This window comes from Patagioenas fasciata, chromosome 6 (assembly GCF_037038585.1).
Source record: "Patagioenas fasciata isolate bPatFas1 chromosome 6, bPatFas1.hap1, whole genome shotgun sequence".
Lineage (NCBI taxonomy): Eukaryota > Metazoa > Chordata > Aves > Columbiformes > Columbidae > Patagioenas > Patagioenas fasciata.
In genome coordinates, this window is record NC_092525.1 from 37,286,832 (window position 1) to 37,304,939 (window position 18,108).

General features: G+C 41.4%; 1 protein-coding gene across 2 annotated transcripts in view; it reads right to left on the bottom strand.

Moving 5' to 3' along the window:
* Window positions 1-17,800, bottom strand: part of ST6GALNAC5 (ST6 N-acetylgalactosaminide alpha-2,6-sialyltransferase 5) — a 72,701-nt gene extending 54,901 nt beyond the window's left edge. The window contains exons 1-2 of one of the 2 annotated variants that reach the window (XM_065841910.2): window positions 17,291-17,608; window positions 16,397-16,621 (exon numbers count right to left, since the gene is read on the bottom strand). In XM_065841910.2, the coding sequence (XP_065697982.2) occupies window positions 16,397-16,621; window positions 17,291-17,356 (291 nt within the window). In that variant the 5' untranslated portion in view covers window positions 17,357-17,608. Of the gene's footprint in view, window positions 1-16,396; window positions 16,622-17,290 lie in introns of both variants that reach the window. The other variant, XM_071810560.1, reaches the window with a different exon arrangement.
* Window positions 17,801-18,108: the final 308 nt, after the last annotated feature.

The window sequence follows — 18,108 nt, forward strand, 5'->3', positions numbered from 1 at the left end:
GTGTCACTTTCTGTCACTGACACCCTTTAATGCAGAGAATCCTAAAAAATGTTTAAAAATAACATAATTATTGCCCCGATCCTGATTCTGTATGAACACTTCAGGTCCAGCTTCTTCTGTGGCACTGTAAGCTCTCATGCTCCTTTAACAATGAGACTCACATACAAAGATTTTTAGGAACATTCAGTGTAGGAAGTATTTGGGACCTAACAATTATTAGCCCAAGACTGTAGCCTCACACTCTTTTATCTGTGTGAACCTGATAGACAGGGCCTGATCCTGCACGCTACTTGCCCTTTCTGTCTTCAAATTTTATTGATCTATAGGTTTCAACGTTTCAAAGCAGAACTAGGAAATAGTCTATGTACCAACATAAGAGAGGTGCTCTCTGAGGTGATCAGCAGATGATCAGCCTGGAGAAAAGGCGGCTGAGGGGAGACCTTATTGCTACCTGAAAGGAGGTTGTAGCATGGAGGGTGTTCATCTCTTCTCCCACGTAACAAGCAATAGGAGAAGACAAAATGGCCTGAAGTTGCACCAGGGAAGGTTCAGATTGGATATTAGTAAAAATTTACCCACAGAAAGGGTTTTGAAACCATGGAACTGGCTGCCCAGGGAAGTGGTTGAGTTGCCATCCCTGGAGGTGTTGAAAAGATGCGCAGATGAGGTTCTTAGTGCCAGAGTTAGGTTATGGTTGGACATCATAATCTTAAGGGTCTTTTCCAACCAAACTGATTCTACAATGCTTAACGTCTCACAGGCCTGTGCCCGCAGCACTGGCAGCCTCTGCTAATAACAACCGATTGGGCTGCAGACCTGAGGACTAATCCTGCTCCTGCTGACTTCCAGGGGAGAATTCCACAGAGTTCTACCAGAAGCAAGACTGGGCTCTTTGAATAACAATATTTGATTTGTAGCATTTCCTGACCTTGCGTGCCTCTTCCTAGCTCTGCAAAGCAGCATGTGGGAATGGGCTTAGTCACCTGATGCTATGTTGTTGTTCTCCCAAGAAACAGAGAGTTACCAGAATCACAGGATCGACTGGGTTGGAAAAGACCTCAGAGATCATCGAGTCTGCCAACATAAGACTGTAAGGAGATGCACTACAAGAAGTGATAGATTATAATAAAGAAAAAAAAGAGCTGTTTGAGTCTGCCTTCCCTCACAGACCGTCAACATCACTTGATGGATTATTTGTCAGGGTTCACCATTTGTGTGTCATGTATCTAGGTTAAAGTACAACGTCGTGGCAGGAATGTGTGTATTTCAGTGTCTAATCAGAATAGCCTGGTCTGTACACTTTCTCTCCAAAAGCTGTGCAGTGCAGCTTTTATTGCAGTTTCATTATCCATGATAACAGGATTCGCTACTTGCAGTTCTCCTCTCCGGCCTTCCCAATTTAAATGAGAATAACAGAATTGTGTTATCTTTATTTCTACCCTTTGAAAGCGAAGAGAAAAATATTTATTCCTAATCCATAGAAAGCAAACTGAGGCCATTTAGATTTCAGCTGCATAATGTTAAGCCTGAAAGACGACCTTCATTTTTTTCCAAAGATAACACTCCATAAATCCTGTATTTTTGCACCAACTTGCTCATATCCCACTACTGCTATACAGAAAATAATTGGAACTTATTGAATCTGCATTCTTGTATTTATAATTTTTGTACTTCCTCTTTGGAGTTCATAAATTTTAAGCAAAGAAAACCAAGGGCTATCTGAACACCAAGCATACAGTGGATACCCTTAGAGTTCACAGAATTTCAGGAGACTTGCTGTTTTCACCTGCTAGATCAAATACAGTCACCCCACAAATGATTTTTGCCACAACTCAATGTCCCAGGAAACTCTGAATGAGCATTCAGAGAGGTTAAGGGCTGAGCTGGCAGTCTAAAGACCACTTCTGCCTTTGCTCTTAAAGATGATCTTTCCAGGTATATGGGCGAGATCTTTCCTGCTCTTCCCGAACTGTTTCTGTTCCACAGGATTGTGATACACTTCATACTTTATACAAGAACAACCTTCATATTCAACTATGTTTTAAATATATCTCATTTGTTGGTCATCTTCTGCACTCAGGTAAGGATTTTATTTTTCTTTACACTAAAATATGACGGAATTACTTGAAAATGCAAAGAGAAAACAATTTAACAATCTGGAATGTGCTATCATGATTCTTCTCCCCATCACTGAAATTATTGTTCTGCTTTTTAAACAGAATATATATTTTTATTTAATGTTATATCATAGATAACAATGGCACAATATAATACAACACAATCTAAAACAGATACCAAATATTTCACTTCCAAGCCATGCATGAAAGTCAGGTATCTCAAGTGATTGCTGAGGTTGAGTCCCCTTGGTTTCTGACACTTCAGCATTTCTCAAACTCCTACCTGAAACTCACGCTGGACACTTGAGGTCAAAACTATGGTTTGAACTCTTTTGTTTCACTATCCCCCTATGCCATAAGGAATTAATACTCCTGTACTTTAAGGCAGAATTCTCCGTTTAATGCTTCTACGGGACCTGGAAATCCTCAGAAGCGAGGTGATATGTAAGTACGAAGGATTATTTTTTAATGAGCTGAGGGAAAGAACCTTTTGTTTCAGAAAACGGGATGGTTATATGTGTGTAAAATACAAAACCAGCCACTTGAAAACGCCTTTGAAGGAGAACGAAACATAATTTTTACTTGTTGAGGGTTTCTTTTCCTACTATTTCAAAAAATAAAGCCTGATTGCAAAAGTAGAATTTAGGTATTTACCACACTCAAAAACTTCTTTATAGTACATGTTACATACTGCTTCAACATACAACCTGTGTCGCTTCATCAGATGATTATGTTAATGCGCTGAATGAATTTTTACACAAATTGCACTAGTTGGCCATTAGCAAACAATTATTTAAAAATTCATCTTGACAAGTTTTAGCTCGGACAGCATTAACTGAATGGCACAGGCATTCACAGCGAAACGTAAACCTTTGCTACCTATAGCACAATATTGTGGCTCCTTACTAACAGTTTTATACCCTGTTGGGTCTAAAACATTAGCTTTAATCTTTCACAATGAATTTAATTTGGCTTCTCATCTTCACCATTCTTTTCACACAGTTTTTGTTCGAGTCTTGCCTTGGCTAAATATGCTGCAGCTATAGCACATTTCTTCTTTTGAGACTTAATGTTGTAATTTGAAAGGAAAATGTAGGAGTAATTACTGATGTAATAAAACATGAGCGTACTGTGGACAACTCTACAGAATTTTAATCAGGAAATGTAGGTCCACAAAATATCCCCTGTCCTCCTTTCAATGAGCTGTCACCCACTGCCCATCTTATTTTCATGAATTTAGTATTTTGAACACTTTGTCAACTTTGCCTTCATATTCCACAAGCATAAACATAAAGCAAATTATGATGCTGCTAAATAAGAGCTTGGAATGCAATCTTCTTATAGAAATAAGTCTTACACAGCTTCTTTTTTATTGATTACTCTGTTCAAAAATACGAAGGCGTTGATATTAGGAGAGTTCATTCGCTTTTATTTCTTTGCACTTTGACACAGCCTCGGTCTAAAGAAGGATCTAACCAGCCTCTGACAGTTAAAGATTAAGAGTCCTGCCATACCAACAGCCTTGACAAAGGAGCTTAACTTAATCCTTAAGGCAGCATAAGATGTCTTATATGTATTACTGCATAGGAGCACAACTTTAATAAACACAGTGTAATGTAATTTTTATTAGTTTTACTGATGCAATGCACAGGGTATGAAACGCAACAAAACTGACAGATCTATTTGTTCTCCAGGGGAAACAAAAAGGAATTAGAAAACTTACTATTTTTTTAAACAGATTACTTCTGTTTTGAATTTCGAAGTCTCGGTGCTTTGCACAGACTAGTACACAAATGAGCAATTCCAATTAAAAAAAGACGAGCAGATGCAACCTCATCATCCACGATCCAGAGGTGAGGGGACTACAATTTCAGCCCAGCTGGTTTACACACTGCTCTGGTACAGCTGGTTTTACCTCTGATCTTAGCCACAAGGGTTTCCTGCATTTCCCTGTGAGCACATTGCATCCCATTTAAAACAGTCCTGAGAACTTAAATAACTGTTGGTCCTTCAACTTAGTATGATATGGCTGAGATCACCTCTTGCACCTTCAAGTGCAATTAATATATCTTTTTTTATTTGCTACAGACCATGAAAATTCACCATTGTACCCGAAAGTTCAAACGTTAGGACACTAATTGTCATGTTAAAATGATTTTTCTTCACATCGTGCACTACAAATAGGATATGTCATCTTCATAACACACTGAAAAATATCCCTAGGAAGTGGCTTAATTATAAAAAATCATTCCTGAGAAACTTTAATAAAGCTGATGCATCTTATCATCAATCAATTTATTCTATATGTGTCTTAGAGCACTGATACAAGCATAATGGCTCTGTTTTTAGCATAAACTCTGCTTCTGAGGTGCTCCTAACACAGCCGTTTCACTGTATTCCATATCAACATGAAACTTCAAAGACAGGTTTTCAGGTCCTGTGAATCATCTCAATTTGATCTGAAGATACGTACTATTCCAGGTTATATGTAGACGTATATATAAGGTTTGTTGCTATTCTATCTTGAGAGCAGCGAGAGCTCTGACGAAAAGACAGAGACAGCTGCACCTTCTACTGAAGCCCAGGATGCTGCACATACGGTGTCTTTCATGAGAGCAGAAACAATCCTTACAGGTAGGTAGCAAGCTGTGCAAAGTTTCAAATCAGCACAGCTGGCAGTGAAAGGTGATTCTGAAGTCTCATTTCACTTTCCAGGCCAAAATGTCCACAGGCATAATTATAAATACACTGAAAGCTGCTCTGTATTGCACAAATTGCTGCAGATCAAAAGGGATCACTGTGCTGGAAGAAATCAGACACAGTAATACCAGAGATACCCTCCTGGCCCTGATATCCCCCCTCCACATCTACCAGCTGCACAAAGTACCTCATTTGTGCCCTTAAACCATCACGGATACACCAATACTATTCCTGAGAAAGAATATTCAGCATATCTATAACTAGGTTCATTGTTTCTTTGCGCTGCTACTGAGACACAAAGCAGACACAGCAGAAGTGAAGAATTTTGCCCTAGTTTTGATTCTACTTGTGAAAAAACAGAGCTTTTGGCTATTCGTAAAAAAGATAAAATTAAATTTATTAACCTGGTAATTGCATACATAAAGAGTACCATTAAGGTTCAGCAGTCTTACAGTAGTGAAGATATTACTAAAGATCCCATCAGCAAAAATTCTTCATTGACTGACATCAAGATACAGTCACCAATGTTTCCAAAGAAATATACATGGTGAGAACACCAGAAAACACAAACCTTACAAAAATAACCTGTGTGTATAGAAATTGACGTGACACAAGCAAAAGACTCTTAGCTTCATTCTCAAACATGCCTTTCTAAAGCAGAGCAATTTAAAATGTTTTCTTTGGTAAGTATGTACCCAGTGAAAACAGCAGATTTTTGTCATAATTGTGACTTAGATGTCTAAATCATGCTCTGTGAACTTCATTTAGGGTCTTATTTCAAACTTCAAAAACCTGATCCACAACACCATCTATCATATTAGGCTGCTGTACAAAAGAGAAATGCTGAAAAACAGTCTTTTTTCGTTAAGTGTCCTAAAAATGTAGCAATGCAATGATCAAAATTTCAGCAACAAGAGTACTGTGTGCCACGTAAGTAAACGTTCTGGCTGAACACCAAGAAGCGTGCAACTGTACAATAAATCTGTAGGTTGTAGTTATATTCTCCAATCGTATTAGGCAAGTAATTCTTGGTGGTGCAGCAGAGGGCTAGAAACACTCCTCCAGAGCAGGGTTAGGAAGACACTGGGATATGGGCTAGTAGGTTTTTGCAAGGAGATGCAAATACTGACCGTGCTCTGTACAACCAACCACAAGCAAACTCTGCCTGTTGTGGGGGACTACGGTGGGTCTGTGGATTCCCTGACGGAGGGCATGGGAACAGAAATTAGCCTTGAAGATATGAAGGCCTACCCATGAGAAAGATGGAAGTAAAGGAGCATCCGGAGATATTAAGGTGTACTCGTGAGAGAGAAGGGAGTAGAGAATAACACTGATGATAGCAAAATTAGCCAATGATGTGTTACTGCTGTAACTTGTAACCAGTAGTGAGGAGACATACAAATCGGTAAAACTGTATAAAAATGCACTTGTGGCAATAAATGGCATCTACTACTTTCATCCTGGAAGAACGTGGTCTATGTTGTTTCTCTGTCTCAACCACGACAGCCTGTGCGTCAAGATTGTAGGATGCAGACAAGCTCTATGGTATAAACTACGTAATCGCACTAAAGATGCTGCTAAGCCTAAGATGACAAAACCCTGCCTCTCAGTCAAGCTTCTTAGTTCTGGCTTAGCAACATGCTAACTGCAGCTACTCAGCTGCCAAAGCAGAGACGGTGCATCTCCAGCCAGCTCAAAGGGAGAGCAGAGCACGCTCTCGTCTGCTGGCAAAATCCCACGTAGACATATGCTGAGACATCATGTCAGCTGGCACTCGGCAAGAGCGCAAAACTCTTACTGAAGTGCTGGTTATTATGTACAGTGCCACTGATGTCCGAGGTAGTTCTCATGGATAACGTGAGCAATATTATAACAAACTGTCTCAGTCTTCGTAAGGCTCGTGAATCACTACTAAAAACGGAAAAAAAGCGGAGCAGTGTTACAAAGAGAATACGTAAGTAGATGAACAAACGGAAACAGCGGTGACTTGACCACAAGTTTTTAATTTGTAAAATGTCTTTTGGGTAGTCATCCTTAATATTAATTGGAATGACCACTTTATGGAATGTAAGTGTTAATAAAGAAATTATCTAAATAAAACACAAAGTGTTTTGTTATGTTTTAAGACTTCACCTACAATTGTGCAGGCACAGGCAGATGAGCTGAGGAAGGAGAGGCAGTATTAACTCTACATCACTCTGGCAGCTGCTGTATTTTGAGGTTTTATCTTCCTATTTTAACCAAGCAATACGCTGAGATGTGTAAAACTAACCCTTTTACAGTAGCATTAGGAATAAAATGGACAACAACAAAATTTAGGAGCACATTTGTAATTATTCTAACCTTCACAGATGAAACTTATCCAAGTGTCTGAAGGACTGACCCAAAGATGCCGTATTGAAAGCTACAGCGGAGCAGGGAAGGGACAGCACAGGTTGTACAACACCACATACTCCCCATGAGCCTCTGCACTCCACTCAAGACTGAGCATAAGGTTGCGGGGGGCACTGCTTCTGTGCATGCGATGTGGCTGAAAGTGTTCTCATAAGGATTATGGACAACTCTTGCAAATCATGTTTTCAAAACGTTTCTTTGCTGTGGCCAAATGGTCAATCTCTGCAAATACAAGGTGTATGCAGTTTGGAAGGCTGAAGTTAAAGAACAGCTAGTATTTCAGGTGCAGTTTTGATCCCCGGCACTACACTTGAGAATTGTCCAGAACAGTTTCAGGCATGTCTGCACCACCATTCCCTAAGCATCCCGTGTAGCTTCAGCCTGTCCTGACCCTGAACGCCACAGAAAGCACAGCCCAGAGCCAGCCCAGTTACAGAAGAAACATACCTGTCAAAGGTCAGGATTTACGTGCTCAGATACACTGTGTCTATTCTGCTTCCAAATTCAAGCTAACAAGCATGTCTTGAACTACACCAAGCAGACTTACTGACCCGGCCTCCTCCAGCTTTGGGATCTCTGCATCACACTTCATTAGCCTGTAACCGTGTGCTACCTTCCTGCCAGATGCCTGATTATGTGCTCTCTCAGGTGCTCGTGTTTTGTACAAGTCACACAGGTGAACTTCACTGAAACTGAGCAGAAGTGTCAACCCACAGAGAACACAATGCAGGTGAGAAAGCTTAGGAAGTAACGAGCCTGAATGTAACTCACCTCACTATCTAAAAAGCGCAGCCTGGTGTCTCAAACCAGGAGAAAAGGTTTCAACCTCATGCAGGCAAACCGGAATGTAGCATGTTTGGTGATGAATGCAGTCTCTGGAAGCCTATTTCTCAGCAAGCCATTTCTTAAGCATAACAATATTCCTTTAACTTTCCTGTGCACAGAGCTCGAGACAGATGTACATTTGCACAAACTTGTACTGTTGAATTTTTCTTTTCCTTAGAGATAACTCTTGGACTGATGCTCTGCTGAGTGTTGTTACATCTACTTTTATGACCTGCTATAGCTGAGGGCAAGATATAGTCTAATTTAATACTGTCCAACAGCACAAAATTTACAGAATTTTTTGTTTCTGCAATATTAACATCATGCCAATACCTGAGGATGCTAATAACATAGTAAAATGAAAATAGAATATTTGCTAAAGAAAAGCGCGTATTCCAAATGTATTGACTGTTTACTGAGAAACATTCTCATCCTTTTTTCCAGGTTATTTCTTACTAAGCCATCCATTCTGTAGTGGAAATTTTTCTACAGCTGCAATGAATTCTAAATGTGTTGTATTCAACAACGAAGTACGCCTTTATATATCCTTGCTCTATATTACTTAGAACAGTCCAGATTATTAAATCTGAATTAAGAAAAACTGATCTATGGTGCCTATATACCATATAAGCCCATTACTCTTCCCTTTTCTTGGACAACGAGCATTCTGCACTAGTTCACTGTCAGTGTGAAAAAATACTCTAGCAATCTATTAAATATATTGGTTTTCGCCCTCCACATTTTAAAATAACCCAATCCTACTCTCAAGTTTTCTTAAAAGGTTCCAGTAAGAATCTAGTATTTATTATTGCAGTTACATATTTACTGTGCTTCTCTTATATTGTATGTCTCTCTGCATACAGTCCAGGCACTAACAGTATTACCAGATCTGCCTAACCCCAGCTCAAACGTGGTATATTCTCTATAGGAATGTGTACATTTCTCAGCACCCAATTCCATCTTCCATATAACACCATCAAGGGGCACCTTGAAGCTCCACTTCTCTTGTATTTTGCACTTCTGTTACAAATAGACTCTCTAAAGACTGAAGGTTTCAGCTTCAACTTGTCCCTTCACTTCCTGTGCAACCCTTATTCTTAACTGTATTTGAATATTTTCAGCATGACAATGGAGAACAATTAATAGTAGTATCCAAACTGAAAATAATTCCTTTTCCAGATGACAGCAAACTTCAGTAATTAACCTGATCTTAACACTTTAACTATTAGAGCAAGAGACTGGTGACTAACAAAGAGTGCTTAGGGATGAGGTGAAACAGAGTAAGGTGAAACATCATGATGCTTCATCTCACCTTCAAAGTAGCTTTTGTGCTGTCACATCTGCTTATATCAGCACCAAATGAGTGCTGATTTGATCATAATTGCCCTAATTAGAAGTTCAATTAATACACTGTGTTCTTTGTATCAATGCCACCTCAGCAACAAGGATATGCATACGGAGCATTACTGAGCAATATACAGGTTAAACCAATAAGGAAGGTCACCAGGAAAAGGAAACTACCTGCAGCCTATTGTTCTGAGGATATCACATCATTAGGATAACACTCAATATCCACTTATGCCCCACGACAGGCAGAAAGGGAGAACTTAAGGAGCTCTATTGAGAGATATCCATCAGCTGTGAACAAAAATTACATTTCCTGTCATTGAAAATCTCATTTAGTTCAGACTTGGTTCCACTAAGGATTAAGACCCTTCAAAAGAACACTTTGTCTTCACAGGAAGATGAAAATAGCCTAAAATGCTCATGGTGAAAAACTGTGTGCAAAAAGTGCATAATATGGTAACTTTAAGTGGTTATCAAATATAATATACTTCAGCACACACTAGAAATATAAATGTGGTCATTAAAACTAATGAGGAAAATGAAACAAAAAAAAAAATTAAGGGGTTTTACGTGCGAGACAGGCAAATCTTACGAGCAGACAAAGTGTCACCAGTTCCCTGCCTGGAAGTATTTTGTGTATCCATTAAATCAAGAATTTTGCGTGTTCACAAAAGAAGCAGCAGACAAGGAAAACAGACAGCATCCACTTATTAAAATATGACCAATAGGATATTCATAAAACAGGAAAGCGTATATTTACTCAGTCTTCACTTCTCACAATTCAGGATAAAGCCTGTAATCCAGAATCCATCGAGAAAACACCAAAAGCACTAAATAAATAAATAAATACATCTTCATGATTCTGCAATTCTTCCTCTATGAAGAAAAAAAAACATACCTTGTCTTAGTCAACTGTAAAAACAAGATAATATATTATGACCAATTTCATGGTATCAGACAGGGCTGTGAGATGTGACTTTTTTTAAAAGTGAGAAAATTCAACCACAATTCTGCATTAACTGTCTTGACCTGACCATCAACCCACCATTTATGTTTGTACCGAAAGCAATCATCAAGATTTTGTGATACAGTCTCTGAAACCTTCTTTTTGCTTCATTGGCTAAGAAGGAATAAACCTATGTCACAAAACATCACAAAGTACATAAGGCAAGATCTCCAGCTGGCATAAACTCCAATACTTTCACTGTTTTCTGTATAACTGTGGTAACTTCCTCTCCTTTCCCTTCTCAATAACCAGAAAATGATCAGAACTTGGCTAGTTTGTGGCTGGGTAGGTTTTTATGCGTGATGTTACATACAATAACACCATGTGTTAGATGCATACCAATCATCTTTCCATTTTCAGGGACATCTGAGTATTTAATAGCACCTGTGCTCTTTCTAGACAATACTTTCAAGCAATGGGTTCCAACTTCTACCTGGAGTCCCACCTCTACTAGTTCATTTCATTTTTACAAAGAGTTAGGCAATAGTGATAACTGTAAAATATTACTTGTTAAGAGTTAGGCAATAGTGATAACTGTAAAATATTACTTGTTTATATTATCCTGATAGCTAACATTTGTGTTCTGGAGTCAGAATTCTATTAAAAAATGTCCGGTTACAGAAAATAGCCTTTTTCATTAAATAAACACATAAACTGAACAGCTAACTGATACCTAGGTGTAAACATTTGAAAATATGTCAAGATATTTTAAGGAGGAACAGTGCTGGGCTAGGATTACTGGTTCTTTGCAGAGGTGCCAAGCAACCCGAAAAACAGAAAAATGTACCATCATTTCGCATCATTGTTGTGAGCTATGTATTGCACACTAGGTATTATCGTCTAGTGCACACAGAAGCTGCTAAAAATTATAGACAAGGGTCATAAAAATGAATGAATCCAGTATTATGATTTGTTAGGCTGAAAAAGCACACTACTGCAGCAGCTGAAAAGCAAGAAAATATCAAGTACAAGATAGTCATTATTCAAATGTTGCGCAAATCTGCTAAAACAATGGTCCCTGCTCTCTCTCTGTGGATATTCAGTTACATTCTCCGACTACCATGGTCTTTTTAAACTCTGTCAGCTGTATGAGGGTTTTAATGAACCTACAGCTTATGAGTGTATAAGATAACTACAGCATGTAAACAAACAACAGTCCAGAAACCACAAAACACTGAAACAGGGGTTTTTTGGACTCACATCTTGCCCAGGTCTCAGACGAAGTGTCCCCCCACAAAGTTATTCTAGAATAAAGTCTCCCCCTGGTGGATCACTCACATAATAAAAGTTCCATCAAATAAGTGAATCATAAATTCTGCACCCCTTCCTTTGCAGGTAAGAATTTCATAGGCAAAAAGAAACCTGTAACGGAATCATGGTACATGGTTTCCTTCAACCCAGTGGGCTCAATCCTACCTCAAGCAAGAAAAGAAGTTTTGCTGTAAGATAATTTATGATCCCGTGATAAATTCATTTGAAAGACACTAAAATCCTCAAAAGAATTTCACTCCTTCCCATGTCCACGTCAGTTAGTTATGAAGGTTGGTCCAGTGACCCCCCCCCCCAAAGTATTCGGCCCAAACCTATCAACGGTTTAACTATTTAGGTAAAATTCAGACTCCAAACTCTATCTAAAACTTATTTAAAATAACGTAAAACATGGCAAGATTCCCTCCCTATTTTAAGTGCACAAAGTTTACTATCCTAGAAAAAATAGTTTCCTCCCAGAACAACGTATTTTGTCTCGGAGATTAAGGAGCTATAGCGCTATTTGCACAATGACTCTTCCTCAAACACTTCATTAACTACACTGCTCTCTGATTTGCATTAATTGAAGGGGATCACAAAGATTTCTTTGCATATGATAATTTACATTATCATAAATTAAGAAATCATTGTGATTGCTTAAATTATCATGTTGATCTCAATGCTCTCTTAAGGCATTTAAATATGGTTTTACTAAATCACACATTTTGTCTGCAAGATTGATTTTGATTTTTTTTTTTCCTAAGAAACAAAATCCTTGATGGCTTGAAATATTATTCAATTACATACGTAACAAACTCATATTTGATTCGCAGTACCAACTGTTGAGTCAACACTGGGTAAGAAGTGTTTTAACTATCCAAAAGCACGTTCTCACATTCATTTCAGAATACTAATACAACGGTTAGATATTTATTTCTTGTAAGTTCTGGAATAGTGCTACATTTCCTAATTTCCTTAATGGTCTCTTATGTGTATTCAGCCATTGCTTAAAAATATTAGCATCGTAATTTCTTGCTAGCACTATGATAAATCAACAAAAAGCCTTATCCCCATGCCTTCCCATGGAACAGCGTCACTCTGCTTCCCTCAATGCCAGTGACAAAACCTCTTTCATTTCAAGATTACACTCAAAGAATTCATGAAAGACGTTAGTTTGACAGCCTGGGTCTCTTATCCTTCCTAATTGCAGAACAGATGCAATAGCCAAATAGTCCTACACTCTGCCAATGTGCTTCTGTAGGAAGCAACAGCTCCTCAAAGTAGAAGAGTAGCTGCTAGTTCTCCACTTCATTTGGTCCTTGACCTCTCAATAGCAACTATCAGCAAACCATGTTTTCCGTTCCAAATGCCAGAGTTTTTAGGATATAAACATCCAGCTATTAGGAACAAAAATGGTATTATTCATTTCAAACATCCATCAACAATGACTGTCAGCTGCTGGTGCTCTGGGACGTGCAGAGGCGAAATGCCAAAAATCAACCTCTGAATCCAATGCATTTCTGAATTTTCTTGTTTTAGGAGTTCAGTTCAACAAAAACTAAGTTTGCACTGCTAAACCACGAAAGACTGTTAAAGCTATAATAAGAACATGGGTTCTGATCTCTGCTGATTGATTCAGGGAAAAATGGGCTTGCAAAAACCATGAAGGCAAAGCACTAAGAGACGAAACATCACAAATCTGACCAAGTGACAAGAGACTCCTGCAAAAGGACTCTTCAATCCAGTAAAAAGAATATTACGTATTTTAGCTGTACTCTCAGAGACTGCCTGCTTATCTTGACAGGACAGCTCTTACAGAATATAAAATAAAAAGAGGAAAATAATTGGTAATTACAATATTGCAAGCTATAATTTAAAACAATTCATACTTTACTAATTGTCTTGATGTTCTGGCAAACAGTCTCCATACATGATCACCCAGCACTACTAAATGAGCTGTATTTCTAGTAGTGACAGAAAACAGTTCACAATGTAAACAATTGTTACATTTTATCTCTGAAGAAAAATGTCTATACTACCATATAACACAGCTTCTGTGTGTGTCAATTCTCATATTGTAATTACGGATTAATAACAACTTTAGTACTTATCATATAGCTTCTGCATATATGTGCATACTGTCATGAATGCATACACCACCACAAACATGAAACTAGGTTTCCCTATTAAAGCAAACTATGGGATCCAGAAACAAAGTCTAAAGTTGAGAAGGTGTTCCAGCTCCTAGATCTGAATGATCTGGAGATTGAAACTAGGTTTCCCTATTAAAGCAAACTATGGGATCCAGAAACAAAGTCTAAAGTTGAGAAGGTGTTCCAGCTCCTAGATCTGAATGATCTAGAGATTTAGCCTTCTGCTAACTGTCATTCATGCATCAACACGTACCAAGGATGAATTCTGTATAATGGTCATTCAGCTTCAGGTCATTTGACCTGACAGATAATCTCAAAACTCTATATAGGAAATTAAGGAAGCTCTATTGTGAAAAATCTACCATCCACTGTCATTTCACACTGTCACCTCTGTGCCATCAAAATAATAAGTACCATGGCTGCAGTCACTCCACCCTTGCCTTTCCAAGCCTATTGTCCTCAAACAACAGCTACTTTTCATCTCATTCCAGACCTCCTTGTCTTTTCAAATACCATGTCTTTCTCACAGCCACAGAATTACATCATGCTCTCTTCTTGCAGATCTCCTAAAATTCCTTAAACCTCCCTGATTCCTTCATTTCCTCTCCCTTTGGGCTGGACTTGCTATTCAAGCTGTCTTCTCTGCAGTCTCCAGTGTCCCACCCAAAAAACATGTTCTCTGAAAATTTCTCACTATTTCTCAGTTCTTGCACTCTCTCTCCCTATTCTCACGATCACCGATCCTGCATCCTTCTCTTTCCAAACCATTAACACATGCAGAAAATCTACGTATTCTGGGATTGTAAAGCCATGTTATATATGTGAGTCTGTTAAATTACTAAAACAAATACACTATTAAGAGCCCGTCTCTCCCACTTCATCTCTTTATGGTAACAGTGTTCTCACTGCTCTGTATACCACAGCGGCACAGCTCTCTGCATGATCTCATGTGCATTAAAAGAAGATAAGGCAAGCTGGAAACACAGCAGGGACTGCACAATCTTCTTATTGACCCACAGAAGTTATGTGGAAAAGTTATTAAACCTTCAGCAGATTATTACTGTGAAGCATGAGGTATGTGAAATGAAATTCAGAAATTGAGTTTATGTGGGTTTTGGGCCATATTACAATATATTAAAAAGCCAGAGGATCAGCTTTCTCCAAAACACAGAGAAACGTTAAAATTACTCTGGAAAATAATAAAGACAGAACAGTGATTTTAAGTATGTTCTATTAATGAAGGGTGTTTGGGAGCCAGGAGAAAGCAATGTAAGGGGTTACCAGTGCCAGAGGACCACTTGCATATACACCCTAAAAAACCCATAGATGCCTTTTCAATTACTACTACTTACAAAAATCATGTGCACATTTACCTACAGTTAACCATTACAGTTTTGTTCAAGAACGGAAGAATTAAAAGAGAACACCTCACACAGTAGCAAGCCCCATGGCCAAAACTTGCTTTTTCTATACAGACACTATATTTGAAAATTTCCTGAACCATGTAATAAAGCAAATAAAAAGTCTACAAGGGACCATCACTAAGTTATTTTTCTATGTTAAGAGCCCTACAGATAACTCCTGCATAGAAAGTGAAGCCAGAAGGAATCAAAGTCACTAGTCTTCACACAGTACCTCTAAACTGAGCCCAGTGACTTGTTTGACAACAAATCTTTCAGAAAGATGCCAGTCTGAATATGAAAACATGAGAAAGTGGAGAACCCTTACTTCCTTTCCTCATTTTTTGCAGTAAATATTTACTGCAAGAAGTGTGTGTACTAAACATTATCTGGGGTTTTGGCAGAGAGGGGTCCTTGGGAGTTTCCAGGTAAAAGCAACAAAGTCAACACTGCACAAAAAGCAGAGGAATCTGCCTTCTGAGAAAATTACTGAAGCTCAAGTATCTCTTCAGCATGGATGTGCTACCTTGCTCACTTTATGTCATTACATCTGTCCTGAGAGATATCAAAGCTTACTCTGCCTACGTCTGGTAAACGAGTGTTGCAGTCTGACAATCCAGACTGGTAATTCCTGTGTCAAGGGGAGGGCCATCATTTTGTTCACCGTTAAAGAAGTACCCCCAATTTCTAGAATGGAGACTATGGTTGATGACGTCTGCTTCCCAGGAGAAGGATGAAAAAGTAATTTGTGCAGTTCAGTTTCCTAAGACAAAATGAGCTAAGAATAAACACCTGCCTATTGACTTTACCTTCCTATAGTTAAACTTCCTTCTTCAGTCCTTCCTAATATTGTCATAAACATACATCTGTAGTGCACCTCCAGCATCCAGCATCAGAAACAAAACGCTTCACCCTCCATCTTCTACTGGGCAAGGGAAGAGAAAGCCAACACTCCACAAACGCCTGACCACAGGCTAGACACCGCATCCTGCTAATCCACGCACCCAGGGCCAGGCACTAGGGCAGTGAAGCCATCCCAGACACCGAGTCACCAGGGCACCCCCTGCCCCTGGGCTGGGCCCCGCCGCCGCACGGAGGGCAGGAAGGAGAGCTCTGCAGGTGTGGGGCCGGTGCTCCCTTGGTAGGACGGGGCAGCGCGGGGTCCCCGGCTACCCCGAGCGCCGGGTTGTGCGAGCGGAGGCTCACCTTGTGCTCCAGGACGCTGATGTAGCCCTCCAGGAGACCGGCCCCGACGGGGAGCGCCGGGTGGTGCTGGTCCCGTTCCGGTGGGCGGCTGGGCACCGCCGCCACTTGCTGCTGCTGCTGCCGCCGCGGCTCCGGGTGGCCACCGCCGCCGCCGATGCCGCCGTACATGAGCAACAAGCTGGTGCACATGGTGGTGAGCGCCAAGCAGACGGCCAGCCCGTGGCGCTGCGGGGGGCAGAGAGAGAAGCGGCTCAGCGCCGCGGGGCAGCGGCTCCCCCCGCCGCGGGCCCAGCGGGGCGCTCCATTCCCCCCCACCGCACTCGCGGCGCCCTCAAGTTTCACGCCGCCAGAGACCCGGCAAAAGTGCGAGGAGAGACCTGGGGAACCCCCTCCTTCCTCCTCCTGGCGTATCGCCGCTCTGCTCCCCTGCCTTCCTCCCTCTCCCCCAGCCCTGCTTCCTTGCCGCTTCTCCCCTCTTCATGTCCAGTTCCCCCGCGCCTCTCATTCCCATGCAGCCGTTCCCCTTTGGGCACCTTATTCGTGCATTTTAACGAGTGTTGGGGATTGTGGCGCTCTCCGCTCGCGCAGCTACCTACAGCCTCATCCTTTAAACAGCTCAGCTTTCTATACGCTCATTAAAACGGACACACACAGACACACAAAACCCGCAACCCGCGAGCAACACAAATAAAAGAAAGCAGACGGAAAGTTCTTCGTCGCCGCCACCGGGGTTTTGTTCCCTTCGCGTGATCCCGAGAAGCCGCGGGGACACAGCCCGGGGAAGGCTAGAGCGTGTGCAGGGTGCCCGGGGCAGCCCCGCTCCGCGCCGCTCCTCTCCTCCCCTCTCCTCCCCGCCGCCGGAGCCGGGATGAGCAGAGCCAACAATGCACTTACCATTAGGGTCTTCATTTTGTGCGCCTCCCGGCCGCCAGTCCTCCCGCTCCCCGCTAGGCTCGGCATGGCGGGGAAGCCGCAGACATGGCTCGGCCGGGGAAGCGCCGCCGTGGCGGGGATTAGGGGCGAATTACACCCGGCCGGACCCTCAGAGCCTGCCAGAGCCGGGTCCTCGCCTGCCCCGCCTGCCTCCGCCTCCGCCCCCGCCTCCTCCTGCCGGCGCAGCGGCGGCTCCAGGGCAGGTGGAAGTTTACTTCTGCCTCCCCCTCGGTCGCGCTGCTCCGCGGGCGAGCACACGGCTCAGCGGCACCGGGCGGGCGGTTCCTCTCCTGCCCCCGGCGGGCACCGGGCGGGCGGCGCCTTCCGGCCCGCGGTGGGCGCCGGGCGCGCGGCCGGGGCTCCCTCCTTCGGCCCAGGCTTCGCTCCTGCTTGTAGCACCGGGGCACTACTCTCGCATTACATTATTTGTGGTTTTCCTTAGCGGAAAATTCGCCCTTCTCCCACCGCTAGCTGGGTTTGCTGAAACTAGCAGCGTTCAGGCAATACTTTAAATTCACGTTATCAAAAAAAAAATCGGCACCCTCGACTCCTCGTGCAGTGCTGCCACCACCCTCTCTTTCCCAAGCCCCCCAAACCGGTTTCAAAACCTTTTGACAGAAGCTTTCTCCATTTTTAAAAGTAAAAAGTAAATCTCACAGGCTTGCTTCCCCATGCCACCTTTCTGGGTTTGGAAGACAGACATTTTCCTACTCTGCTTTCCTAAGCAGCCTTCTAAAGTTTTTTATTATTTCCTTCTTTGTGTTAATGGTGTACAGTTC